The sequence below is a fragment of the Haemaphysalis longicornis genome, unplaced genomic scaffold (assembly GCF_048455015.1).
Source record: "Haemaphysalis longicornis isolate Haplotype H1 unplaced genomic scaffold, Haemaphysalis longicornis Haplotype H1 scaffold_7, whole genome shotgun sequence".
Taxonomy (NCBI): domain Eukaryota; kingdom Metazoa; phylum Arthropoda; class Arachnida; order Ixodida; family Ixodidae; genus Haemaphysalis; species Haemaphysalis longicornis.
Window position 1 is genome coordinate 7197869 of NW_027526422.1, and position 22455 is coordinate 7220323.

General features: G+C 49.2%; 2 protein-coding genes across 2 annotated transcripts; one reads left to right on the forward strand and one right to left on the reverse strand.

Annotated features, from left to right (window-relative positions):
- Positions 1–3317: 3317 nt before the first annotated feature.
- Positions 3318–13713, reverse strand: LOC144144398 (uncharacterized). Its single transcript, XM_077675826.1, has 2 exons — positions 10224–13713; positions 3318–6437 (listed from the first exon to the last, which is right to left on the reverse strand). Exons 1-2 carry the CDS (start codon positions 13290–13292, stop codon positions 5655–5657), a joined length of 3852 nt encoding a protein of 1283 aa, XP_077531952.1. The 5' UTR covers positions 13293–13713; the 3' UTR covers positions 3318–5654.
- A 240-nt stretch (positions 13714–13953) lies between these two features.
- LOC144144400 (2-phosphoxylose phosphatase 1) lies at positions 13954–20074 on the forward strand. Its single transcript, XM_077675829.1, has 3 exons — positions 13954–14386; positions 14528–14689; positions 15329–20074. Exons 1-3 carry the CDS (start codon positions 14287–14289, stop codon positions 16564–16566), a joined length of 1500 nt encoding a protein of 499 aa, XP_077531955.1. The 5' UTR covers positions 13954–14286; the 3' UTR covers positions 16567–20074.
- The last annotated feature ends 2381 nt before the right edge of the window (positions 20075–22455 follow it).

The window sequence follows — 22455 nt, forward strand, 5'->3', positions numbered from 1 at the left end:
CAATGTGACTTTCATATGCTAAGAAGAAGTTGATTTAAGCCTCGTTAGACTTTAATTAGGCCGTCGACTCAAACAGCAACCTTGAAATCCGCCAGTAGTGCAGCATGTGTGGATAGCAATTTTTAAGCAGAGGGCGGCGCATGCACTCCCCCTCCTTTGTTACCACCATTTCTCTTGCAACATAGCGCACATGCGCACCACCCACAGTGGTCAAATAATTGCCTACCACACACTTAAATCAAGAACTTTCAAGTGAAGCGCAAAACCATTCTACCCTGTTTGGTCATCTAGTACAGAGCATGAATGCGAAGACAACAGGAAATCAAGGGCAATGGTCAACTGCAAGCAACACCAGCATGGCAAATGGTCAGTCCACAATAGCACTAGATGAGAAAAAATAATGAGGGAGCTGACCTTTTCAGTCTTGCTACTGCCACAAAACAAAAGGAGTGACAGGCAGCAAACGCTGGGCTAAATAAAGCCCACAACTGAGACAGTTTGAGCGCTAAGCATGATTGGTAGTGTGTACGAGGAACATATGAGAAATGCTGCTTAGTGGACTTAACCAGAACAAGGCTTCCGAACAAGGTACGAGCCTCAAGTTCATGATGAAGAGGGACGAGGTGCTCACGCGTTCTCAAACATTCACCAACAAAATAAAAACTGAGAACCATTTATTATTGTGCATGCTTTTACTCTACTTTGTCGGCTGTATATTATTCATCACGGGTCCATGTACGCCCAATATGTTTGACCTGTCTGCCAACTCTCGCCAGTTTTCTGCAGGTTCAAGGAATTTAGATATGTCTGCCAAGTTCACAAGCCACCTTTTGGATTGCGTGAAATAACTTGCTGAAAAAACAACGAACTGACAAATGTTGAGCAAGTGTGCATCAAAGCGGGAAAAACTCCCCAATTTGAAATCTACTAAACTTCACCAGGAATTCAAAATAAATGACAATTTTAGGACAAGGGCTCAGGGGTTTCATTGTGTCAGCACAGAACTGACATTTTAGAAGTTTTAACGCCGATGCGAAAAATTTCCTAGTTCTACTACAGAATGCAGAAGCTGGACATATGCACTTTGTTGTAAATATGATTTGAGCAGCTTGGGCCGTCGGCAAATTCCACCCCTACGTATATGGTCGGCACTTTGCAGTCGTGACTGACCATCACGCACTGTGCTCTAGAGTTCTTTTTTGCACAGTCCAGTTGGGCAAGAAGCGGCTATGACGCAGCCACACTTCCCGAGAGCAAAGCAAACCAATAATTGAAGGAATACTCACATCCTGTAGTCTCTTACAACTGATCGACATTTCTTGCATTTAGTAACAGCAACCCCTGCATTTCCCGATACTGTACAACAAACTTCTTTGGCTTTTACAAGTCCATCTCAATAACAGAAAAGAGAGAGAGTGAAAACTTTATTAGGACGAGCTTTAGGCACTGATGGGTGGGCCTGGTCCGTGCTGGCTGCCCTCTCCACCAGGCTACGCTGGATTGAGACTTTGAGAGGTCGGAGCTGGCCAGCTGGCCCGCCCACTGCTCGTATGATGGGCGAGGGTTGGGGGTAAGGGATCGGGTTTTCTGACACCCTCATACCATGTGGTACAGGGTGCCAGGTTGAGGACAGAAATTGCAGGTAGCATAGTAAGGGTGGTGTACATGGCACGGCGGACAGTGGGGTGAGGATAGGAATTTGTTTGAAGTCGGCGAAAGGCAGTCGCCTCTGCTCTGGATGGATGGGGATGTGTTGGCGGGAACTGCCGCCGTTCGTGGTGGCAATGCACAAGGATGTCCGTGTATGAAGTAAAAGTAGCATGCTCGGGAGAACGAAGGGGCTGCGTGTTTTTGCCTTCTTGAGAAACGGCCCTGTGGGTATGACCACGGGCAGCAGCGAGTGCCACTTCGTTTCCCTCGACAGGCTTGTGTCTGGGGGTCTGCAGATGATGTGCATTTCCGGGAGCTCACGCACACTTCGCAGAATTTTGAGAGTCGCGGGTGTTATGCGACCTAGCAAGAAGTTGCAGCAGGTGGCTTGTGAGTCGGTCATTATAGCGAGGTAGTCATTTCCAGTGGTGGCGGCTAGAGGGACGGCAAGTTCTGCTGCCTCAATAGATGTGGGAACTGTAGCTGTTGTCACTTCAACACCGTTGGCGTCGGTGACGCTCACAGCATGGGCAGGTTGTTGGTGGTTCGGAGAGGCACCCGTGTAACGAGTACAGGGAGTTGGGAAGCGTTTAATAAGGGCTCGTATTCGGGCCCCCTGCTTCTCAGTGTGCCTTGTTATATTTCTAGGAATGGGTGCAACTTAGATAAAAAAAGAAATACAGCAGCCTGGCACTTTATGATTTTATAGTCAGCAGCTTAGCACCCATGTACATTACATTTCCTCACAGTTTAGAAAGCTGGCAATGAGTGAAGTGCTACCGCAGCTCTACTCTACCTTAGTGCTGAATGTTAGAAAAAGACACCGCCCTCTCAAAAGAATATTTAAGAGTCCATTGTTTGCTTTAAAGCTGTAATAACCTCACCTTGCCTCAAGCTGTTCAGGGGCCACTGCACATGTGAAGAGAAGAGTCATAGCTTGAGCAGCACAAAGAATGTTGCTAAATTACGAATTAAGTCCACTGTCGCATAAAGAAAGTTGCAAAGTCATTCTTCTTTATGAACTGACCAAACATTACGGCTGGGTTTCAAACTGTTGTAATTTTTAAAGTGAAGCACTCAGCCTCTCACTCATGCGTGTAGACCACCGAAAATGCACTGCAGGAAAGCCAACTTTCTCTGACGATGATGACAATCATGGGGGCAGAGAAGAATAATTAAAGCTCTTTCCGTCGTTGGAATCAAACCTGGGTCCTTTGTGTTATTAAGCTGACATCTATCTGACTGCGCCATTTTGGCACGGTTTGGATTTGGAGAGGGGTGCACGGGCATGCCAAATTAGACTGAAAATGTACCCCTATGTCTAACGAAAACGATGGTTGAACACTAGCGAAAGCCATGGAATGCTTGTATCAGTAAAGAACTACAGAGCCCAATTGCAGTGCAGTAAGACGTCCCGATAATAAACAGGTGTTTGCATAAAGTGCACACAGTCGTACGAACTACTATCGACCAACAGGATCTGGCCGCTTCTGGGTGGGTTCGTTTGGTGTTGGACTTGATTTGGGAAAGTTTGACATTCCCCCGTCATAGTCGTTTCAACAGAGGAGTAGCTGACCTTTCTTTTTTTTTTTAGCTAGGCAAGAATGAAGTCAGAGTTGCTTTCGGCCGAGTTGAACCAGCATTATTTTTCACTTGAACACTCAAGGTGGTTGTGACAATTTTTATTGTTGACGGCACATTCAACCGCCTGATTAACGGGGATATGTGGCATGACAGTGAAAACATTTGGGATTGATTCTCAAGCATTTTGTACAATGTAACAAAGAACAAAATATTTTCTCGCATGAAATCAGGCACCCCAGGTTACAGGGGGTGATGACTGCCCAAAAATGTAGTTAATGGCAATCTTTACTTCGTCACTGCTCTAGCCTCCCCCCTCCTCCCCAGCAATCATATTCGGTAGGGATCCTCCCGTCCTACTCTTGGTATCAAGAAAACTGCGAACAGATGGAGGTCAAAGCTCTATTTCCTAGTTTAAGAATGCAAGCATGAGTACAGTTTTATAGGATTGCAGGCATGATCCTTGAAGTGGCAAGCACGATCCTTATGAAAGCATACTGAACTGCTATCTGTATACAGTGCTGTTTGTGCAACCCCATCTCTCTCTCCACTCCTCCGCTAGGGCCATATGTAATATTGTGTGCTTTGGCCTTATGTGAGCAACATAAAGTTCGTTCCTGAAAGGCAGGGGGGCACTCCATACCGCCCAAGCAACCTTGTTTCTGAGCCATAAAGCTGTCAGGCTTCATGCCTATTTTTCTCATATCTATCTTCGTTTGCTCAATCAGGGAGGGCACATGGCCCCCTGGCAGCATTCAAATGGCAGGTCCTAGTTGCGCCTGCACTGCTTACGAAATAAAAATTTCACTTGCCCGTTGGCATTGGTTTTTCATGTGATGAAATCATGGCTGGGGCGGGTCTAAGGCATAAGCCTCGCTGGCAAAATAAGAGCCGCGTTTCGTGGAATTGGGGAGTCGTAACTGCACCATGTTTTTATTAATAGCTCCATTGTTTGTTTGAACTTTGTGATGAAATGGGCGTCATTGTTATTGAAATAGAGCTGCCTTTTTAGTGAACTGAATTTGTACTTTGTCGTACTTTGTCCTGAAGGCTTCATCAACTGAAACAGGTGCAAGAAAAGGAGATGACAGCAGCAGCGACAAAGAGCTGGTGTCGTCTCCTTTTCTTGTCTCCCTTTCAGTCTGGCCTCAATTTCCAATGATGAGTGTTCACAAAACAGCTCGTCCCTCCATTTCACTCCAGTCTTTTTGCTCCCCCTTAACATGTCAATGGACGTCCAGCCTTTACACACAAAGTAAATCTAATCTCGCCGCTTGCTTGAGAATCTGAGTTCGAAGCTATGAATAATCTTTTTTTTACTGTGCTTCAATCCCTGCAGGTAGAGAATACAGGACTTGCCATACAAATCTAATAACCACAAAGACTTACACAGACCTGGAATCTATTTGGGCTTGGAATACTAGAGGAGACTCAGCTTGATTTTCAAAGTACGAATTTGACATAACTGGCTCATGCAATTAGGTAGAAAGAAACTTCTCTTTTAAAAATGCCCGCACTTTTATTGTATGCATGTCTGAAGCTCGATGTGGCATAAGGAAGCAAGGAATAACCATGGTGAAATATTTGCATTTTAGTAAGTGTGCCAAGTTCGAATGCTGAAAATAACAGCAAGAAAATGTACCCATGTGTTTATAGTACACAACAAAAACACGTCTGAACTGCAATCAACACTAAGAAAAGCACACCTCCACACCATGCCTGAGAAATATATGCAAACGGAAGCCAGGCTCTGAAAATCTTACACTGAAAGTCAACATTAACGAGCAAGATTGTTCTCGTTTACAGTTGAGATAGACTAATGAGCGCATTTACAACAGCCAAAAAAAAATTAAAAAAGCTTCCAGTAATTCATGCGAGTGCATATATACATGTGCACGTGTGAGACAAAAGCTTGCTCATTAAGACAGTGCCAACACTGTACAACCAACAAAAGTGCATCGTCCACACGGATGAACCAGTCCCCGCAGAAAAATAGAGCGGGTAGGGAGCAAGCTCTTCCTACCTACCCGCTGGTCTCTTCAGAAGGGGGAGGAACAGCTTAAAAGGAAGCGTTCTCAACAACTGTGCCTGCGGCCGCCCCAACGACTTCCTGCTCAACACAGTGCTCAATCACCACCCCGCTTCTCCACAAACACAACGGGCACTACATGTCGCTGCAGTTGCCAACTAAGCTGCTTTCCTGGTGTGGCGGCTCTGGCTTGCCTTCCAGTCCAGTGCGCACGTGTATCGGCCTTGAGCACAGACACACACATGCCCTTCAGGTGCCGTTTGCCATGCTCGTGTCCCCTTAGTCATGCGAATGTGTATGTACATGCCGACTCGACAGGGCCAAAGTGCGTCCACCGAGAGTCATGGCAAAAACGATGACTGCCCGCTGTCCACTGGGCCTCGGGGGAGCTCCCCTAAAAGAAGGAGGTGAGCAGCTTGATGGGGTCCTCGACGACCATGGCCTCGGTGGTGGCGGCGACCACCTCCTGCTCGACGTAGACCTGGGCGATCTGCTGCTGGGCGTCCTCCCCGCCCTGCTCCTGCAGGAACACGATGGGTGCCAGGTGCAGCGGCTGCTGGCCCTGCTGCTCCTCCACCACCTGCGGCTGCAGGTAGTTGAGCTTGCGGGCAGCCGCCGTACGGAGCACCCGCGGGGTGGGCGCCTGGTCCGGGGGGCTGGCCTTGGAGGAGCCCCGGGCAGACAGCGGCAGCGTGGGCTTGGGCACCGCCTTGTGGGCGTGCTGCAGGTGCTGCTTGAGCTTGGTGTTGTTCACGACGCCCTTGCCGCAGAGCAGGCAGTGCAGCTTGAACTGCTTGGTGTGCACGCTCACCACGTGGTCCTTGAGCGTCTGGTGGATGCTGAACGCCTTGGGGCAGTGCGGGCACTGGAAGGGCCGCTCGCCCGTGTGCGTCCGCAGGTGCGTCTGCAGGGCGCAGTTGTGCCGGAAGCTCTTGCCACAGAAGTGGCACCCGTAGTTGCGCTCCGGCTGGCCCGAAGAGACGCTTCCCGGCCGCCGCACGCCGGCCGGCGAGTGGCGGCACAGCTTGTGGGCGCGCAGTTCCGTGGTGGTCTTGAAGCGTACGGGGCACTGGTCGCAGCCATGCGGGTAGCGCAGCGAGCGCAGAACCTGCAGCGAGGGGCTCTTGGCGGCCTCTGGGTGCATGTGCGTCACGTGGATGGCCATGGCACGCGCCGTCTGCAGCAGGGGGGAGGGGGGAAGGGGAGATGCGTTGGGAAGGCACATTCTCCCTCAACCACAGGGCAACGCCACTGTCTGGCAGCGGAGAAGCGAATCGACAGAGGTGCTGCTTGTTTCTTTACCCACCCGTATTGAAAAACAGTCAGTAGTATATTAGAAACGTCAGAGGTGATTTGTTAAAATTAGAGACAGGAATTGCATTTATGGTTGCGGAAGGTGCTGTCCAGGCAAGAAACAAGCAAAAGGCCAGCAGGTTTGAAATAAAGAGGTTGTATGTTTTTGCCCAACAGCACAGCCTTTCAGAATGAGTGAGAGCTTTGCGCAATATCTTCGTGTCAATGTAATGTGAAGAGGGCTGAGAAAAGCCCCCAAAATATTTTTAGATCTCACTGCATCTCATTCACTCGCCTTGTCCCTCCATACAGTGTTGTTGACTGTCCACACCCCTCCCCCTACACCATAAAAAAAATAATAGTTAGCGGCGCCCGGTTTCGATCCCATGACCCTGTGGGTGGAACGCGAGGTACATGGTGCTCTTCCCACTGCGCCACAAAACCGAGACAGAGTCAAATGCTACGAACACGCCTTATATCCTTGACTCATTCAAACTACGTCAAGAAGCTACTGATACAACGCATGATGGGGCAATGATTAACACTTGCAATAAAAGAAAAGAAGCTCCCACTTACAGCAACAATGATGGAGTAAAGGTCGTTGCGACAGCGAAGCCCCAAGCATACCACTTAGAGAGATTGACCAAGATTGGCCAATAAAACATAATAATAATCATAAAACATAATAATCATACGCATTCCCGACACGTTTCCCGCGATTTCAGAATCAATCCAACGGAAACACCAAGTGAACCCCACGATGCGTCGCATCTACACAGGGTTCCCCTTGCGGGGAGGCGGGCACAATTTTTCACACATACAACGCCATAGCCAGTGACCTCAAGTGACTCATTAAAAGTAGGAAAATATTTGGATAAGAGATGGATGCAATCACATAGTTGGCCTGCAGCTCGACTTGAGATGGTGAAAGCAAAAGCACAGTAGCCCTAACATCCAGGAATACGCCTGTCCCAACAACCCAAGTGCATGTTCCTGCATGATGGACCTTTTTTTAGTAGCAGTCTGCGCATGCACGCGCTACCGATTCGCCCTTCCAGCCTCAGGCGATACAAGCAAACAGGCGCACTCTCAGCCTGCAGCTGGGAGAGCAGGTACCCCTCTCTAGCGCTGCACCTTTTTATCCCTGATTTTCCAATTGCTTGCAGTGAGTTCGTGCCCACGGACACATGCACAAGCTCACAAAGGAAAAGGACAAACACACTTGAAGCTGTCCATGCTGCGAGCACATGGCTATTCTTGAGGAGGTAACAAAGGCAAAAAAGAAAAAGGCACTTTGCCCACTGCAGGTGCAAAATGTGCACTTGCTTTCTCAGCCTCCCAGTGAAAGGAAAGGTGACGAGCGGGTTTGAGTGACGAGTAAGTTTTGTGCACGGGTTCTTCGACTGCGGTATCTCTGGGGGGCGGAAGGGGGGGGGGTGCCTGTCCACCGTTTTTAATCCGCCATGGCAGCCGCTACGCACGACTAGTACCGGAAAAATGTCCATTTTTAGCTTCCTAAGGTGCTATGAGGAATAATCGTAGTAAACATAAAGAGTATTCTGCCTTTGGTGCAATGAGTAGTCATCATAGTGGACGAAAAATTGGACATTAAATTGGACAAAGCTAAACAAAGAACATGACATACAAATGAAAGAAATCTGAACATGACTACAGGAACTTGTGGTAATCTAAGTGCAGGGAAAACTGTCACAGTGCCCTCGGCAATCTATTTTTGAAGCTTAATAAAACAGAATAAGAGCACTAACTAGAATATTTTATACCCCTGTCACACGGCAGATCTAATGACATTTAGAGCAAATGTCATTCGCTCTAAATGTCATTAATTCGGCGCTACACGAGAATACCGAATGACATTTGAGGCGAATGACATTTAGCGGCTAACTGAGGTCCCGGACCTCAGTTAGCGGCCAAATGAGTAGCCTCGACAGCAGTAGCGCGTCCCTAGACAGAAAAATTCAGTAATAACCATATAATATTGTTTCTAAAAACAGTCAGTAAACTTATATTTTCTTCTTTGTGTTGTTGTTCAAATAAAAAAAGACAAACAAGTACTAACAAAAAAGAAAATCTCGTCCCCAATGCGCATGCTACCCTAATCCCGATTTTTTGCAGACTTGTCTCGGCTTGTGATGTCTACTGATGTCACCTAAATCGGTGGTTTTCTTGTTTTTTATTTAAAAATAACCCTTTGTTAAGTTTTTTTTTTTTTAGAATATTACGTGTGAAAACATTCTAGATGCACTTGAAATGTAATTTTGAGGTTTTGCGAGCTCGCTATCACAATCAAACGACATTTGTTTTGCCGTGTAGACCCGCACGGCCGAGCTGAATGTCATTAACAGCTAACGCCATTCACTTTGAATGACATTAGATTTGCCGTGTGACAGGGGTATTACTAAAGTAAAAGACATTATGGGTACTTTATGGGAGACTCATTTACAACGAAACCATCAGCACACGAGGCGCATCTACGTAGTGCCAAAAATCCTCAGCCATCATAACTCACCCCAAAGAGACTTGCTTCTGTCGAACCTTTGGTTTTGACATTTGGAGCTTATTGATACTTTGGGAAAATCTAATTCGCACTGCCTTGTGTGGGTGGCTCGTAGGATCAACTGTTGTGGTGAACTACACAGCCCGTGTGTTGCATTAGTCCCGTCTCCCGTAGGGAGTTCTTTTAAAGATCTATGCACTGCCCTGCAGTGTTTCATAGCGAACTCTCTTGTGGTGGCTCGTGACCACACCAAATCCCCCACAAGCTCCCCGGAACTGGCCACTCGTGAGAACAGTAACCCCTCGTGTTGACAGTTTGACTCCACAAGCAGCATCTATGCCACGTGGGGCTTATGCGCAGTTTTTCTATGCCTCTGAAGCTGTTTGAGACAGTGGAGACTAAGCCTTGAAAAGTCTGTCCTTTTGTGAAAGACAGGTCGAAAGTTGTGTTATGTTTCACTTAGGCTAAAATTGACTCTGTCCAGCCTAGGACACGATTAGTTGAATAATTTTGCTGCTGAAATTACTGTCTACACTGGTCCTACAACACCCACATGGCTTGCTAGGTCCCACATTTTCAGCGTTTCACCTCAGGCATCTGAATCTGCAGTATCCCCTCCCTCCTGGTGTCCTCAATGTTTTTTATCTACTTTGTTGAAGTCCTCTGTGATGTGCAGGGTATGATTCGTAGCGCTGAACTTGGGGTTTTCTCTCAAAAGCCATTCAGGTTGCCCACACTTATTTACCTGTTTTTTTTTTTTTTTTTTGCTTCTGAATAGACTGAAAGATGTTTAATGCCCACATTTCCCTCAGCCACAACACTTCCCCATGGGGGATGACCTTACCCTGCATTTCACACATGCTGTTCAAAAGACCCCTATAACGGGCTAGTTTGCGCAAAGCCATAAATTCTCTGATTACGGTACAATGTGTGCTTCAAGCTGGAAGACTCAGTAGACATCAAAAGACTGAGGCGTTTCTATCAAGTAACCTGGATGCATGCCGAGCGTCTCCTTTTTCTTTCAACCCCCTCCCTATCCCACCTCAAACGCTCCGAGTGCTCGTCTTAGCTGCACACACTGTGGCTAAGTTGGAGCCGGTTGCCTGACATCGGCACAGCCATTGTCTTTTGTGTACCCCCACCTGGCCCTCTCACCTTGAAGGGCTTGCTGCAGACCTGGCAGATGCAGCGGCTCTCCTCCGAGTGCCTCTGCTGGTGGTGCTCGAGGTAGGCCTTGGACTCGTACACGTAGCTGCACTTGCTGCACTTGAAGCCCTGGTTCATCTCGTGCAACCGCAGGTGCCACTCGAAGCGTGTGTCGGACACGAACATGCGGCCGCAGTGCGGGCAGGGCCGCTGCTTGCCCTTGTTGTGCTGCAGCGTCACGTGCCGCTTCAGCTCATCCTGAACTACAAAGGACTTGTCGCACTGGTCGCACTGGTACGGCATCACGCCCGTGTGCGTGATGGCGTGCGCCTTGCTCCGGTACAGGCTGAACGTGGCGTACGAGCACTCTGCCTCCGTGCACCGGTACACCTTGAGCAAGGGAAACGGGTTCTGGCCTCCCTCCAGGCACGCCGTGTCGCCCAGGTGCACGACCGCCGTGTGCAGCTGCTTCTTGCGCTCACTGGTGAACCGCTTGCCACACTGGTCGCACTGGAACTCGATGGTCTGCGCGTGGATCAGGGTCTTGTGCTTGCGCAGCGCAAAGAGCGACTTGCAGGTGAGTGGGCACTGGTCGCAGCTGTACGTGGTCGAGCCGTGCACGTTGATGCGGTGGGTGCGCAGGCTCCCCTTGGATGAAAACTTGCCATCGCATATCGGGCACGTGAAGGGCCGGATGTTGTTGTGCGAGCTCATGTGGGACTGCAGGCCCGACTGGCTGCGCAGCTCCTTGTCGCACTGGGAGCACTTGTATGTGTGCTTGGCCTTCTTGGGCCTGTAGCCCGGCTGGTGAGTCCGCATGTGTGACCGGTTCTTTGTCTTGTGGATGGAGACCAGGCCGCAGGTGTCGCACTTGAACTGGGCCGCCTCCGGGTGGCACTGTACGACGTGGTCGCAGAGTTCCCGGTAGGTGGCCCCCTTGAAGCTGCAGTGCGCACAGTCCCGGTACGTGTCTCCCTTGCACGAGCTCTTGTGGGCCGCGAGCTCATCCTCGGTGAAGAAAGGCCGGCGACAGGCCGTGCAACGGTGTTGGGCGGTCTGCCCGTGGCGCTGCATCATGTGCACGACCAGGTTGTGCCGCCGAAGGAAGGGCAGGTTGCAGATGTGGCACACAACAGGGTCGGTGTGGTCCTTTTTCTCGTGGTTCTGAAGGGCTGCCTCCGAAACGAAGCCCCGCTTGCACTTTCCGCACTTGAACTGGGAGGAACGGCTGTGCACCTTCATGTGCACCTGCAGCACGGACTTAAACTGGAAGCCCCGGTCGCAGATCTCGCAGCGGAACTTTTGCTCCCCCGTGTGCTTCACCATGTGCTTGCGCAAGCTGGACTTGTTCCTGTAGACCTTTCTGCACCTGGTGCAGGCAAAGTACTTTATCGATTCCGTTTGGTTCTTCAAAGGCCGCACCGGACGTTGAATGAGCGGCTTCAGCTGCGACCCCATCAGGGGCAGCGCACGTTTCGTCGGACCTTCTGGAGCAGGGGGCGTAGGAGAGGAGCTGGGAGGGGACACGCTCTCTGCTTCATCGTTGTGCGAGTTCTCTTTTTCGGCCTGTTTCTCTTGCGCGGCAGAAGTGTGCTCCTGCAGGTGCTTAAGAGCGACATGCTTGTCGAATGTGACGTGGGAACACTTGAAACATTTAAACACAATCTTGGCGTTAGGAGGAGGCTTGACAGGAGGCCGCTTCGTTTCTGTGATCGATTTTGGAAGAATTGTGGCAGGCAGAAGGGGCCGTACTCCCCTTTTTGCCATGGCCATCACCGACTTGGGTGCCAAAGGGCTGCCACCAGGCTTCCCTGGGGATGGGCTGTTCTCTGGAGTTTTCTTCACCACAGCAGTGATGTTCTTTGGAGCAAGTGAACCGGCCTTGTCCAGCGGAACAGGGCCGGTTTTCAGGACGACACGTTTAACGTTGGGTGACATGGAGGCAAGCATGTTGAGAACAGTGGGCAAGACTGCCGTTTCAATTGACGCGTCCTGTGCAAGGCCAGCTTCCCCTTCCTGCCCTCTGTCAGCAGTCTCAACAGACAGCCCATCCTTGGAGAGAGAGTACACGTTCGATATGCGTGGCTTCATACAGTTGCGCTGGGGCTTGGTCTTGTCTGGTGTGGCAGGAGCTGCAGCTTTGTTTGCATTAGGTGTAGCTGCACCCATCAGGGGTTGTTTGAGCAAGGGATCTTTTCTCGCAGTATGAATTTTGCAATGGGCTATTGCGGTCTCTTTGCATGGGGTTATATGCCTACAGTAGAGGCACGAGTACAGTGCCTTTGTTGTGGGCGCACTGTTTTCTTTGGAGCTATTAACAGCAGCTGCGGCATGGTTTGTTGTGGGTGGTGCCTTTGCAGCACTTGGTGCAAGGTTTGTCATCTTTGTTGTGACAGTGGTGCCCCCGCCAGTGGAATCTTTCGGCGTGTCAGAAATGACAAGGTGTGTAGCGGTTGCTGCATCATCCTCAATAACCACAGGAGCATTATTCTCCTCACTATTTTTGCTGCCTACGTAAGTGTGATCAGAGAACCTGGCATCTTCATTGAGCGCGGCCTTCTCAGTAGTGGCGCATGCACCGTCTGCCACGGCACACGCTGTGGTATCTACTGTGACAGCGGTGGCACTGTCAGCAGCTTCCACCGGTTCAGGTGAGTCTACTCTCTCGGATGCAGGTGAATCTGCCATTTCTGTATCTGGTATGGGGGACGTGGCAGGGGAGGGATATTCCGATTCGACTTCGACTTCGCGACCTTCGCTCTGGACTTCCACATAATGGTCCACGACGGGGACATCCTGCACACTGCATCGCTCGTCAATAAAACAAAACGAACTTGGGTTGTCACCCGAAAATACGCGCACTTTCTCTCGCGCGTAGGCTGCGTCAAAGAAAGCCGCTTGCGAAAGCCTCCCCCCAGTGACCCCCAAGTTGCTGATGGGGCTTCCCGCGCCACCGCAAAGCCTGGGCCTCGAAAAATTAAAGCTCAATCGGCCGCCCCTTTCGATACCCTCGGGAAACACCAAGTCAAAAGTCATTGGCCTCATATCCAAATCTACATCCACACAGACTGTCCCCATGTTGATAAGTGTTTTCACTGAAGTTTTGAAAACACCCGGTAGCGATTTTACTAATGATCAAGCGCTACCAACGGCTCTCTCCGGAAATTTGTTTGTAGTGCGGGAATGAGAAAGTGCGTCTGCTTCATATTTCGACGATGCAATGTTGAGCGATAAACGCTGAACGCTGGCAGCTTTAGCCTAACAGGCGGGAAATCGGAAGGCCAACACCTAGTGTGGCTTTTCGGTTTGACGTCTGGTGCTCTCTTTGCGACGACCAAGTTGAATGATGGAATTTACCAATGCCACTACGGCCGGTGCACACGCCAGGACTCGTGGGTTACCAGCTTAGGGTAGTCGTGCTGCTTGTAGTCGGACGACGCACCACCATCACCAAATCGACAAAGGCGTTCCAGCCATAACCGGCTGTAGATGGCAGCCCGAACACATACGGCACTTTTCTGTTCTTGGCGAAAACAAAACTGACCAGTGTTCACCAAAAATTTGCCAGTATTGTGATAAAGCTTAGTTTTTATACGGGCTAGTACAGTTTTACAAGTTGTTTTTATATTTTTAGTGACTAAATTATAGTTAAAGTATCTAAACATGAGTGTGTGAGCCACGCCATGCAACGCCAGGGATGCTAGCGCCACCACTCGTTGCTAAGGCTGGCGCTTTCGCGAATCTGGCTCCCGTTCGCTACCATTTTTAATGCGGCAAACGGAACGGGATCAACGAGATTGCTGCGCGCACTGCGCGTCAGCGGCGTCAGCAGTGATGAACAGGAAAAAAAATTAGAACGCAGCCGGCCGCCGTGCCGTAATGCTTCCTGCTGTGTTGTGATCTCTGCGGATTTTTTTCAAAATTTTCCTTGTGATGGTGCAGCTAGGCGTGTTACCTGCAACATCTGCTGTTCGTTGTGCCCTTCTATGCTTCTCCTATCGAACCCAAGAAAAGGCACGGTCCTTTGCAATGTGCACATTCGTGACGGGCTGATCTGACAGCAGAAGCAAGTATGGTGTCCCTAGCTCTTTGGGTGACTAGGTTTCTGGCGCGGCACCGGTTCCTCTTTGCATCTTTCATCATTATATGGATCATCGGCATGGCAGTCACCAGTGAGTTGCATCGTATATCCTCTGCGGCGCATGCGGAAAGAGCGGTCTTTTGCCACAACCAATAAATACACTGCCCAGTTTTGGTGCCCCGCATTGTTAATATAGAAAAGGGTGCTTACTGTTGCCACGTACCTTTTTCAGTATGCTTGATCGGGCGAACTGATGACTCCAAAACCAAGTATCCTGACACGACTGCCGTGCTGTTCAATTCTGGTCACAACGCTCAGCTGTCTCACAGTCTTACCAAAGCAAAAGCCATGAAGTACTGCAATCCCTACAACAGCAAGTCACTGTGGCAGGAAGGTGAGAAACCAGCGTCCACCCTGTGGTCGCAATTAATGTTTTGCTAAGGTTTGGGCAGGCGTAAGGAACGGGCTTAGACGTCCCAGAAGCCCGGTATAAAATCCCCTTATCGCGGGTAGTAGAAAAAGGTTAATATAATAAATTCGGATATTTGGTAAAAGACTCTTCCCAATCAGTGGGCCACTTTTATCTGGCTTTTGGTACAGCGATAACACCGTCATACCTAAATCACACTCGTCCTCCAGCCATTTCAAACTCCAGTATTGATAACTCAAAAATGACTGGAGACGGGGTTCCAAATGGGGTTTCCATTGTGGGAAAGTGATCACCGCAGATATTTTCAAACGGGTCATGCTTTCGCTCTTACATAAGCTTAATATATTGGGCAAAATGATATAATAAATTAGTTCTGCTTAAAGCCATATAAAGTGCAGTTTTGGAAATTTGGGATGCCAACATCGTACCAGCTCTCCAAGTAGTAGCAGTTCTTGTAGCTTGTGCTTATCAAAACGTGGAAAATTCAAGTTGTAGACAAAAAGCACCACAGAATGTATCTTGTTGCCACGAGCTCCCTTCATGCAGACCAAACGCTGACTTCTGCTATAGTAAGAGGTTATTATCCATCACATTTTGCCGCAGGCCAAGTACCACACAGCAACTTCACTCTGGAGGCAGTCGCCATATTGGTGCGACATGGAGAGCGCATGCCTCTTCGGCGCGTCCGCAACCAGCACCTTCTCAGCTGTCGCCAGCCTCCAAGCTCGGAGCCCTTATCTAGCAGCAGAACGCACAGTCCCCTGCATGCCTTTATCTCTCTCATCACAAAGCACCCTCTGTTGCCTCTGAAAAACATCTTTTCTACGATTGCAACGCACCCGAACCAGAGCACCTGCGCAGAAGGCCAGCTCACGTGGGAAGGTGTTGCCCAACACGTTGCCATGGGGTCCCGCCTTCGCGAAGCCTATCGTCCCTGGAAGCTCCTTCCCGACGACTGGGACGCGCGTCTGGTGAAGCTGTACAGCACGGTCTTCTCGCGCACGTACCAGAGTGCGCTGGCGTTCCTGTACGGCTTCCTGCCGGGCTTCTCCCTGGACAAGCTGCGTCTGATTCCCTCGCGAGACATCAACTTCTGCCTGGGCTCGCACTGCGCCTGCCCGCAGCTCAAGACGTACGAGCAGCTGTTCTCGCGCAAGACCAAGCGCATGCTCCAGAACCACCCGGCCGTGGTGCAGCTGCTGGCCACCCTGGGCCAGGTGCTCAGCCCGCAGGGGAACGGCTCCGAGTTTGTGGCGCCACGGCCCATTATGGACGGCCTGATGGGCTTTGTGTGCCAGCACAAGCCGCTGCCCTGTGCCGACCACCACTGCGCCACCATGGAGCACGTGGGCAACGTCATCTCCTACGTGGACTGGGAGGGCCGGCAGCTGTCGCAGGACCTGTCCTTCCGCCGGAGCAGTGTCCTCAAGGCACACCACCTGCTGGCGCGCATCCACCGGGGGCTGCGCGACTTCCTCGAGGGTGCCTCCAGGGCCGGCGTCCTCTTTTTCTCGGGGCACGACATCAACCTGATTCCCGTGGCGTCCACGCTCGGCTTTGACGACGGCACCATTCCCCCGTACGCCTCGCGCATCGTCCTCGAGGCGTACACCAACACCAGGAAGGAGCGCTTCCTGAGGGTCCTGTTCAACGGCAAGGACATGACCCGCCACACGCATTTCTGCAGGAACCTCCGCGTCGATGTGGAGCTCTGCCCATTCGGTAACTTCACAACATTCCTGCAGCGAGATGTCTTCAAGCTGTTCTCGGCCCAGAGTTTTGCTGCTGCCTGTGGCCTCGATGGAACGCGACCCACACCTACTGTCGGCAGTCCAGCGTGAAGCTGCACAGCCAGTCCGTTGAGCGCTCACACGACGAGCCAGTGGAAAAAGGGGAGGGCCCCACTGTGTGCATCGGCGATCGAGATGCCTGCTGCAGTGCAGCCTGTGTGATATTTTGTTGACAACGTCCTACAAAGCCTGTAGAGCTTGGCCTGCAGCTTGTAGTGCAGTGTCGTGTTGAAAACATCGACGAAATCTCTGGTCATTATAAGCGGGACACATTTTCTGCATTTCCTGGTCTATCAATTATTTTTTCTTCCAGGTAATATTAGTGCATGTAATGCTATGTGACACATCAAGATGATGGGATGGGTCACGTAGAAGAGCTTGTGCAGTGCGAGTTATGTTAACTTTTTCGTACGGGTGGCTACATGTAACAGATGTGACTGGCGTAACAGTGACTTACTGTGAATTGCGGTATGTATCTTTTCGCCACTATATTTTTTATGCATTTGTCTTCATGCTTAGAGTAGATAGGTATGTTTAAAAGCTCTATAAAAAGTTTTAAAAACTGGAAACGCTTCATCTTGTACAACGTACCTCGTTAAGCAAGTTAACTTCTGTGCAGCTTGCCTTTAACACATTCTTGCTGGCCAATATTTTAAATTAATTCAGCGGCCAGATAAGTTCGTCAGCTTTTTATAACTTATTTTGAGCCGTAGGGATCAATCAATCTTTATTTTGCAAATACTTTCTTGCTGTGGCACTGAGATGACTTCTGGCACTAGAAAGATTAACTTCTTTCCTGTGTACTCATCTGCTACCTAACTGAAGCAAATAATAGCTGTCACTCCTTGAGTGTGAAATTCTTCTCAAACCACATAATGGGCAGGCACAGCACTTCCACATTGCTGAGAGCACTGCCTCGAGTGTTCCATATTTGGGCAAGGCTGGGCCTGGCTTCACCTTGCAATGTTGCCGCACTTGTCTCCTGTTGCTTGTGCTGGGCTCGTGTGCTCACTTCACATATAGTTTTCATTTCAGTGTGCTGTGATACGTACTACTCTTCTCGGTGTGACTTACAACCCGTCAGTGCAGCTCGGAGCATTTTCTCAGGTCTGAGAGGGACATGCTGACGAGAAATGCAGAGTAGGCTTTGCTACTTGCTAACTGAATTGCCGGCCCCCAACTTGCACAAAGACGAGAAAGGCAATGCCCGGGTGTGCGCTCTTACTCACTACTCGTGGCCCGTTTGAACATGTTCATGCATGGCTAGGTTTCATGGTTCACTCATGAAACATAAGCGAATAAAGTGAAGTGATGCAAGATCTGCAGTGTAACAAGAAAGGCAAGGCTCGTGAAAACATTCGTTTTTGCGAGGTCTATATTCTCTTGAAGGTGAAATGCAAAAAAAAAAGTAGTTTGGGAAAAGTTGGGCTTCAGTTCAGTGACAAGACCCTCTCGCTGTCATTTTTAAGCACAGTAGTGATCGCCACTGCTACTGTTCAATGTGATAGCGTGCGTCAGGGTGGAGTTCACGCATTGCTGATTGAACTGAGCACGAGGGTATGACCTACGCGCATGCGTGGCCTAAGTGAGACAAGATGACTCAAACATGCCTGCACTGACGTCGCTCGGCTATATTCGGGGTGGCTAGACAAGGTGGCCAGCCTGGAGACCGGCGTTATATTGTGCACTAATCTGTTCTCTTGCCTAGATGAGGAAATGCCGATGCGGCTGTAATGTGGAATACTCCAACATTTGTTTCTAGTCTAAGTATATTTTAGGGGCATTGGGGATTATTTTGATCTTGTACGCATTGTGTAATACAAGACTGCCTACACATCTCACGTGCAAATTTGTCCCCGGATAGTACATGTGATGTAAAAGTGGCTTAATAAAACTTGCTGCTGGGCGAGTTGCTTCATAGTATTAAAAAAATGTGCTAGCGCTGATCCAGTAGTACACAGGAAAGAAGGATGTTCATCTCTCCTGTGTACTGTTTGTTAAGCGCTAACATATTTTTTGAAAATGTACAAGGGCGTGAGTTCACTGATGCTCATCTCGGTACTTTTTGACGTGAAGTAGTAAATGTCAAAGCACTGTAGTGCTTATGCTGCTCATTCTTTTATCAAACTCAAAAATACATGATGCCGTTGTATGTTTTATCCCTGACTTTGTTAAAACGAACACATGTGGAGCTTCAGAACCCTACCCTTTGCCAATGCCATGGACCACCTTATGGTCGCACACAGCATATTTTGAGTGATCTCCTCCTTTAGGAACTTTGTTATTGCGTACCACTAGAGTGCTGTTTGTGTTCCTCTCTCTCGTATGGTTATAAGTTGCTGCATGCTGACTGGGGGTGGCGCAGGCTTGTTCTTTTGCACATGTTTGTGCGACTACCAATTTGCGTATTGCTTTCGCAGACATTTCACTAAAGTTTCTCAGTATGGTGGTACCAGCTGTTCTGCGTGCAACGAAATTCCAAAGTTAGTGAGTTTGGCACATAAGAGTTATGGCCTTGTGTACACAGAACATTATAACGTGAACAGGATCCATAGCACTTGCTGAGCACTTGGGTTAAATTTCAGGAGACTTGTGCTTTGGTCCAGTGGTGTCTAATATGGCTGTGGCAATTGATGCATCCCTCAGCGAAGCCAAGTCTCTGAAATGTGCTGTGAACGTTAGAAACTACGGTGACTGTTAGCAACTGGCAGCCGAATCTTAGCGTTCGGGAGTGGCCACTTTTCATGCATCAGCGGCGTATGACGGAAGCCAAGTTGCAAACAGGCCCACCTTCTGCTAGGCTGGTCTTTCCCAAGAAGACTGAAAATTCCCAGCTCGTGCGCGCTAGTGAAAGGTTTGTCCGACTGCGCATGTTTTTGTGAATCTCTGTGCAATGTGAATCCCTGTGCGCTCACAGGGAAGCATACTGACAAGGCGGAGCAAAGTTGCACCAAACGCACTGCTCCACGAGATGCTTGTAATTGCTAGCTTTTCTGCTGTTCGCGAAGAAGCAATATTCGGCTTGGGTGTGTTTGCGGACGCAACTTCACTATTGTGTGAGCATATTCACCATGTTCAAAATTCATTTCTGGACCCCATTTGGAGCTGGAAATTTCTTTGCACTTGAACAATGCTTGCATGTAATATAACCTTGTCATAATCCAACAGAACCTGCATTTGCATTTCCATTGAAATGTACTCGTGAAAGTCAGTGTTTTATCACTGACAGGACAGCAGGATTTATGGGATGCCATGGTTTGGTTTCGTCCATAAATTGCATGCACTGTAAGCAGAAGCTAAACTGGCTGCAGTGTTGGCGCTCATGCATCATCTACAGCGACACTACACTGATGTGCCGCTGTTAACAGTGGCTCTCCTGTTGGCTGCTTGTGAAAATGGCAGTTATTGCTTCCAGATCTCTAAGCACGTACTTGTAGATATGGTTACCCGATGTCTCTTGGGCTTTCCATGACAAACTTGCATAGGCTTTCTCTGCCTAGCTTCGTGTGCATAATGTTTATCTTGTATGTACAGGAATTCCAATAAAAAGTGATTCATACATGTGTGGATCAGTTTGTAGGTATTTAAAAAAGTAACTCGCATGAAGGTGAAAAGCCTGAAGGGATGTATCCAGTAGACAGTGGTTAATTAGTTTAGGCGGTTGTTAGCAATGAATCAAGAGGTGAAATTTTTTTCACAAAGAATAGCACTTATTTTCCTGTAACGCAACAAATATAGAATTAACAAGAGTTTGGCAAAGCACTTTAAAATTGCATGTATGTAAAAATGCATTTTTTACGTACATCTTTCGTCCTGTCTCAGTGCTACTTAACGATATACAAACACCAACCAGCCCAAATGTCGAATCTGCTGAACTACTTATACTTAATTTGCCTGGCACTGTGTATAACACTCGCTGTACATGAAGGAATTAGGTACCCAGTGTTCGTAATACACTCAGCATGCCCTTAACGACCAATTACTCTAAACTTGATACTTGGACTATGGCCTTCTCCCTCCTCTCAACGGAAAGTCCTGGGTGCAATACTTGGCTATCTTTAAGATATTGCCATCGCTGAGACATCATAGCCCCTTCGTCCTTACATTCTCCTTTGCTCTACTACCCTCCCTTTTACTAATCTATTTTTCCCCCATTCCTCTTCCTGCAGTGTAGCATGTTGACGCACACATGTTGGCAAACCTCTTTGCATTTCCTTCAATAAATAGCTTGTCATGTACTGCATCAAGCTGCATGTTGTGTTGGTAGCCTGCCGTACACAATTTTGTAAATATTTCACTCGAAAAGCTTTGCTAATTTCGTCGAGTGGTTTCGCCGTCGCGGTAGATTTGGCCTTCATATGACCGCAGCTGCGCCGCACCCCTGGCGACTAGCGTTACTAAATAATTGTGACGCTCATTGGTGGATCCAGAGGGGGGGTCCGGATGTCCTGACCCCCCCCCCCCCCCCTTCCTCAATTTGGTAATTTGTACCCCCTAGAAGATGACACCTCAGGTCGTAGAAAAAGTCGAATATTTTTTTCTATTTCTTGTATTTGTGGTTTGGAATATTTCAGTGAATAAAAAAAGACTACTATCCTTATCCTCCTTTTTATCATCATCATCATCACTGGTAGAAGCTGACTCCCCCCCAGAAAAAACCTGGATCCGCCCCTGGTGACGCTACTGGCGCCGCTTCACGGGACTCGCCGGGCCCAGCTCCACCGTCGGCCGCGTTATCCCCCTCCCCCTCCCCCCCCCCCCCCAGTAGCGTAGCCAGAAGGGGGGTTTGGGGGATTTTCACTGCACCCCCCCCCCCCTCCTTAGTGGCGTAGCCAGGGGGGGCCTGACCGGGATGCGTATTTCCAAACGCTTCGCTGCACAGAGCACCCACGTGACATGTCTGTTCGCGCATGGAGGAAGAAAAATGTTAGGAGGGAGCATGACGTCAGGCGGCACAGCTTTGGCAAGCCAACCTCCTCTGACGCCGCATTCTCCTCTCCTCGGGCTCCTCCCGCGCAATGCATTATGGAAAAAGCACCACTCTCAGGCCCGCGGTAGCATTTAGTGGCTCCGGCTGGCTGCCGGTGGGCATGCGGCTAAAAGGAGGAAATTATTCCACGTTTTGATTGGCTCCTGAAACCCCTGTCAGTTGGGGACAAAAGTTAGGGACATTTAGGGAATTTGTTGTTGCAGCGAGCAGGCTTGATGTGGCTTCGCGCGTCGCCTCCTAGGGAATTCCCTGTAAGAAGCTGAGTGCCAGCGCATCGCCTCCTCTAAAAAGAGGAGGCGATGGCCAGTGTCTAGCAGCAGACGACGCAAGAAACGGCTGGAACTGAGGCTACCTTTTGTAATTACTTCAATTTTTCCGGGTGTCTTGCTGAACGATTTTTTTTAATGCGGAGCGTGCCTGTCTGACCGTGTCCATGGTGTCGCCCCGAGTTTGTCCTGCGCTGGTTCCTTTATTCTTAAAAAACTTCAAAATTTCTTTCTCCTCTGTGTGTTATGCTGGCCCACGCCAACCAATAATCAGATTTGGAGGACGTCTCCTTCATTATTTCTCCGACACTTAATTACCTCTGCATTTAAGTTTCTGCTTCTTTCAAGAACGATGAGAAAATCAGAGAAATTCCGTTCACGGCTGCGAGATTTCCTACAACCGCGCGTGTACCCGGGAGAACAGTTATCGCAATAGCAGTTTTACTTGCGCAGTGTGCCACATTTAAACTAAAAAGAAACGTAGGATAAGATACTGCCCCTTCAAGTCAGTTTCCAGATGTGGTCATTCCAAAATGCACATTTATTGGCAATAGATGGTAGCGTAGCTTATTTAGTGGCTCTAAGTCTAAACAATTTTGTGTTATTGCAGGATGCTCGATTGCTTTGACACTAGCCCTTTGTAGTAACCGATGTAAGACAAGCATTAGATTGCTTCCAACCTAC

What these genes read in the sequence shown, in the direction of transcription:
- LOC144144400 (XM_077675829.1), top strand. Translation starts at nt 14,287, where the DNA reads ATGGTGTCCCTAGCTCTTTGGGTGACTAGGTTTCTGGCGCGGCACCGG. An exon ending in CATCGGCATGGCAGTCACCA is followed by an intron (nt 14,387 to 14,527) that starts GTGAGTTGCATC and finishes TACCTTTTTCAG; the next exon opens with TATGCTTGATCGGGCGAACT. An exon ending in CAAGTCACTGTGGCAGGAAG is followed by an intron (nt 14,690 to 15,328) that starts GTGAGAAACCAG and finishes ATTTTGCCGCAG; the next exon opens with GCCAAGTACCACACAGCAAC.
- LOC144144398 (XM_077675826.1), bottom strand. Translation starts at nt 13,292, where the DNA reads ATGGGGACAGTCTGTGTGGATGTAGATTTGGATATGAGGCCAATGACT. An exon ending in TCTGCAGCAAGCCCTTCAAG is followed by an intron (nt 6,438 to 10,223) that starts GTGAGAGGGCCA and finishes CCCCTGCTGCAG; the next exon opens with ACGGCGCGTGCCATGGCCAT.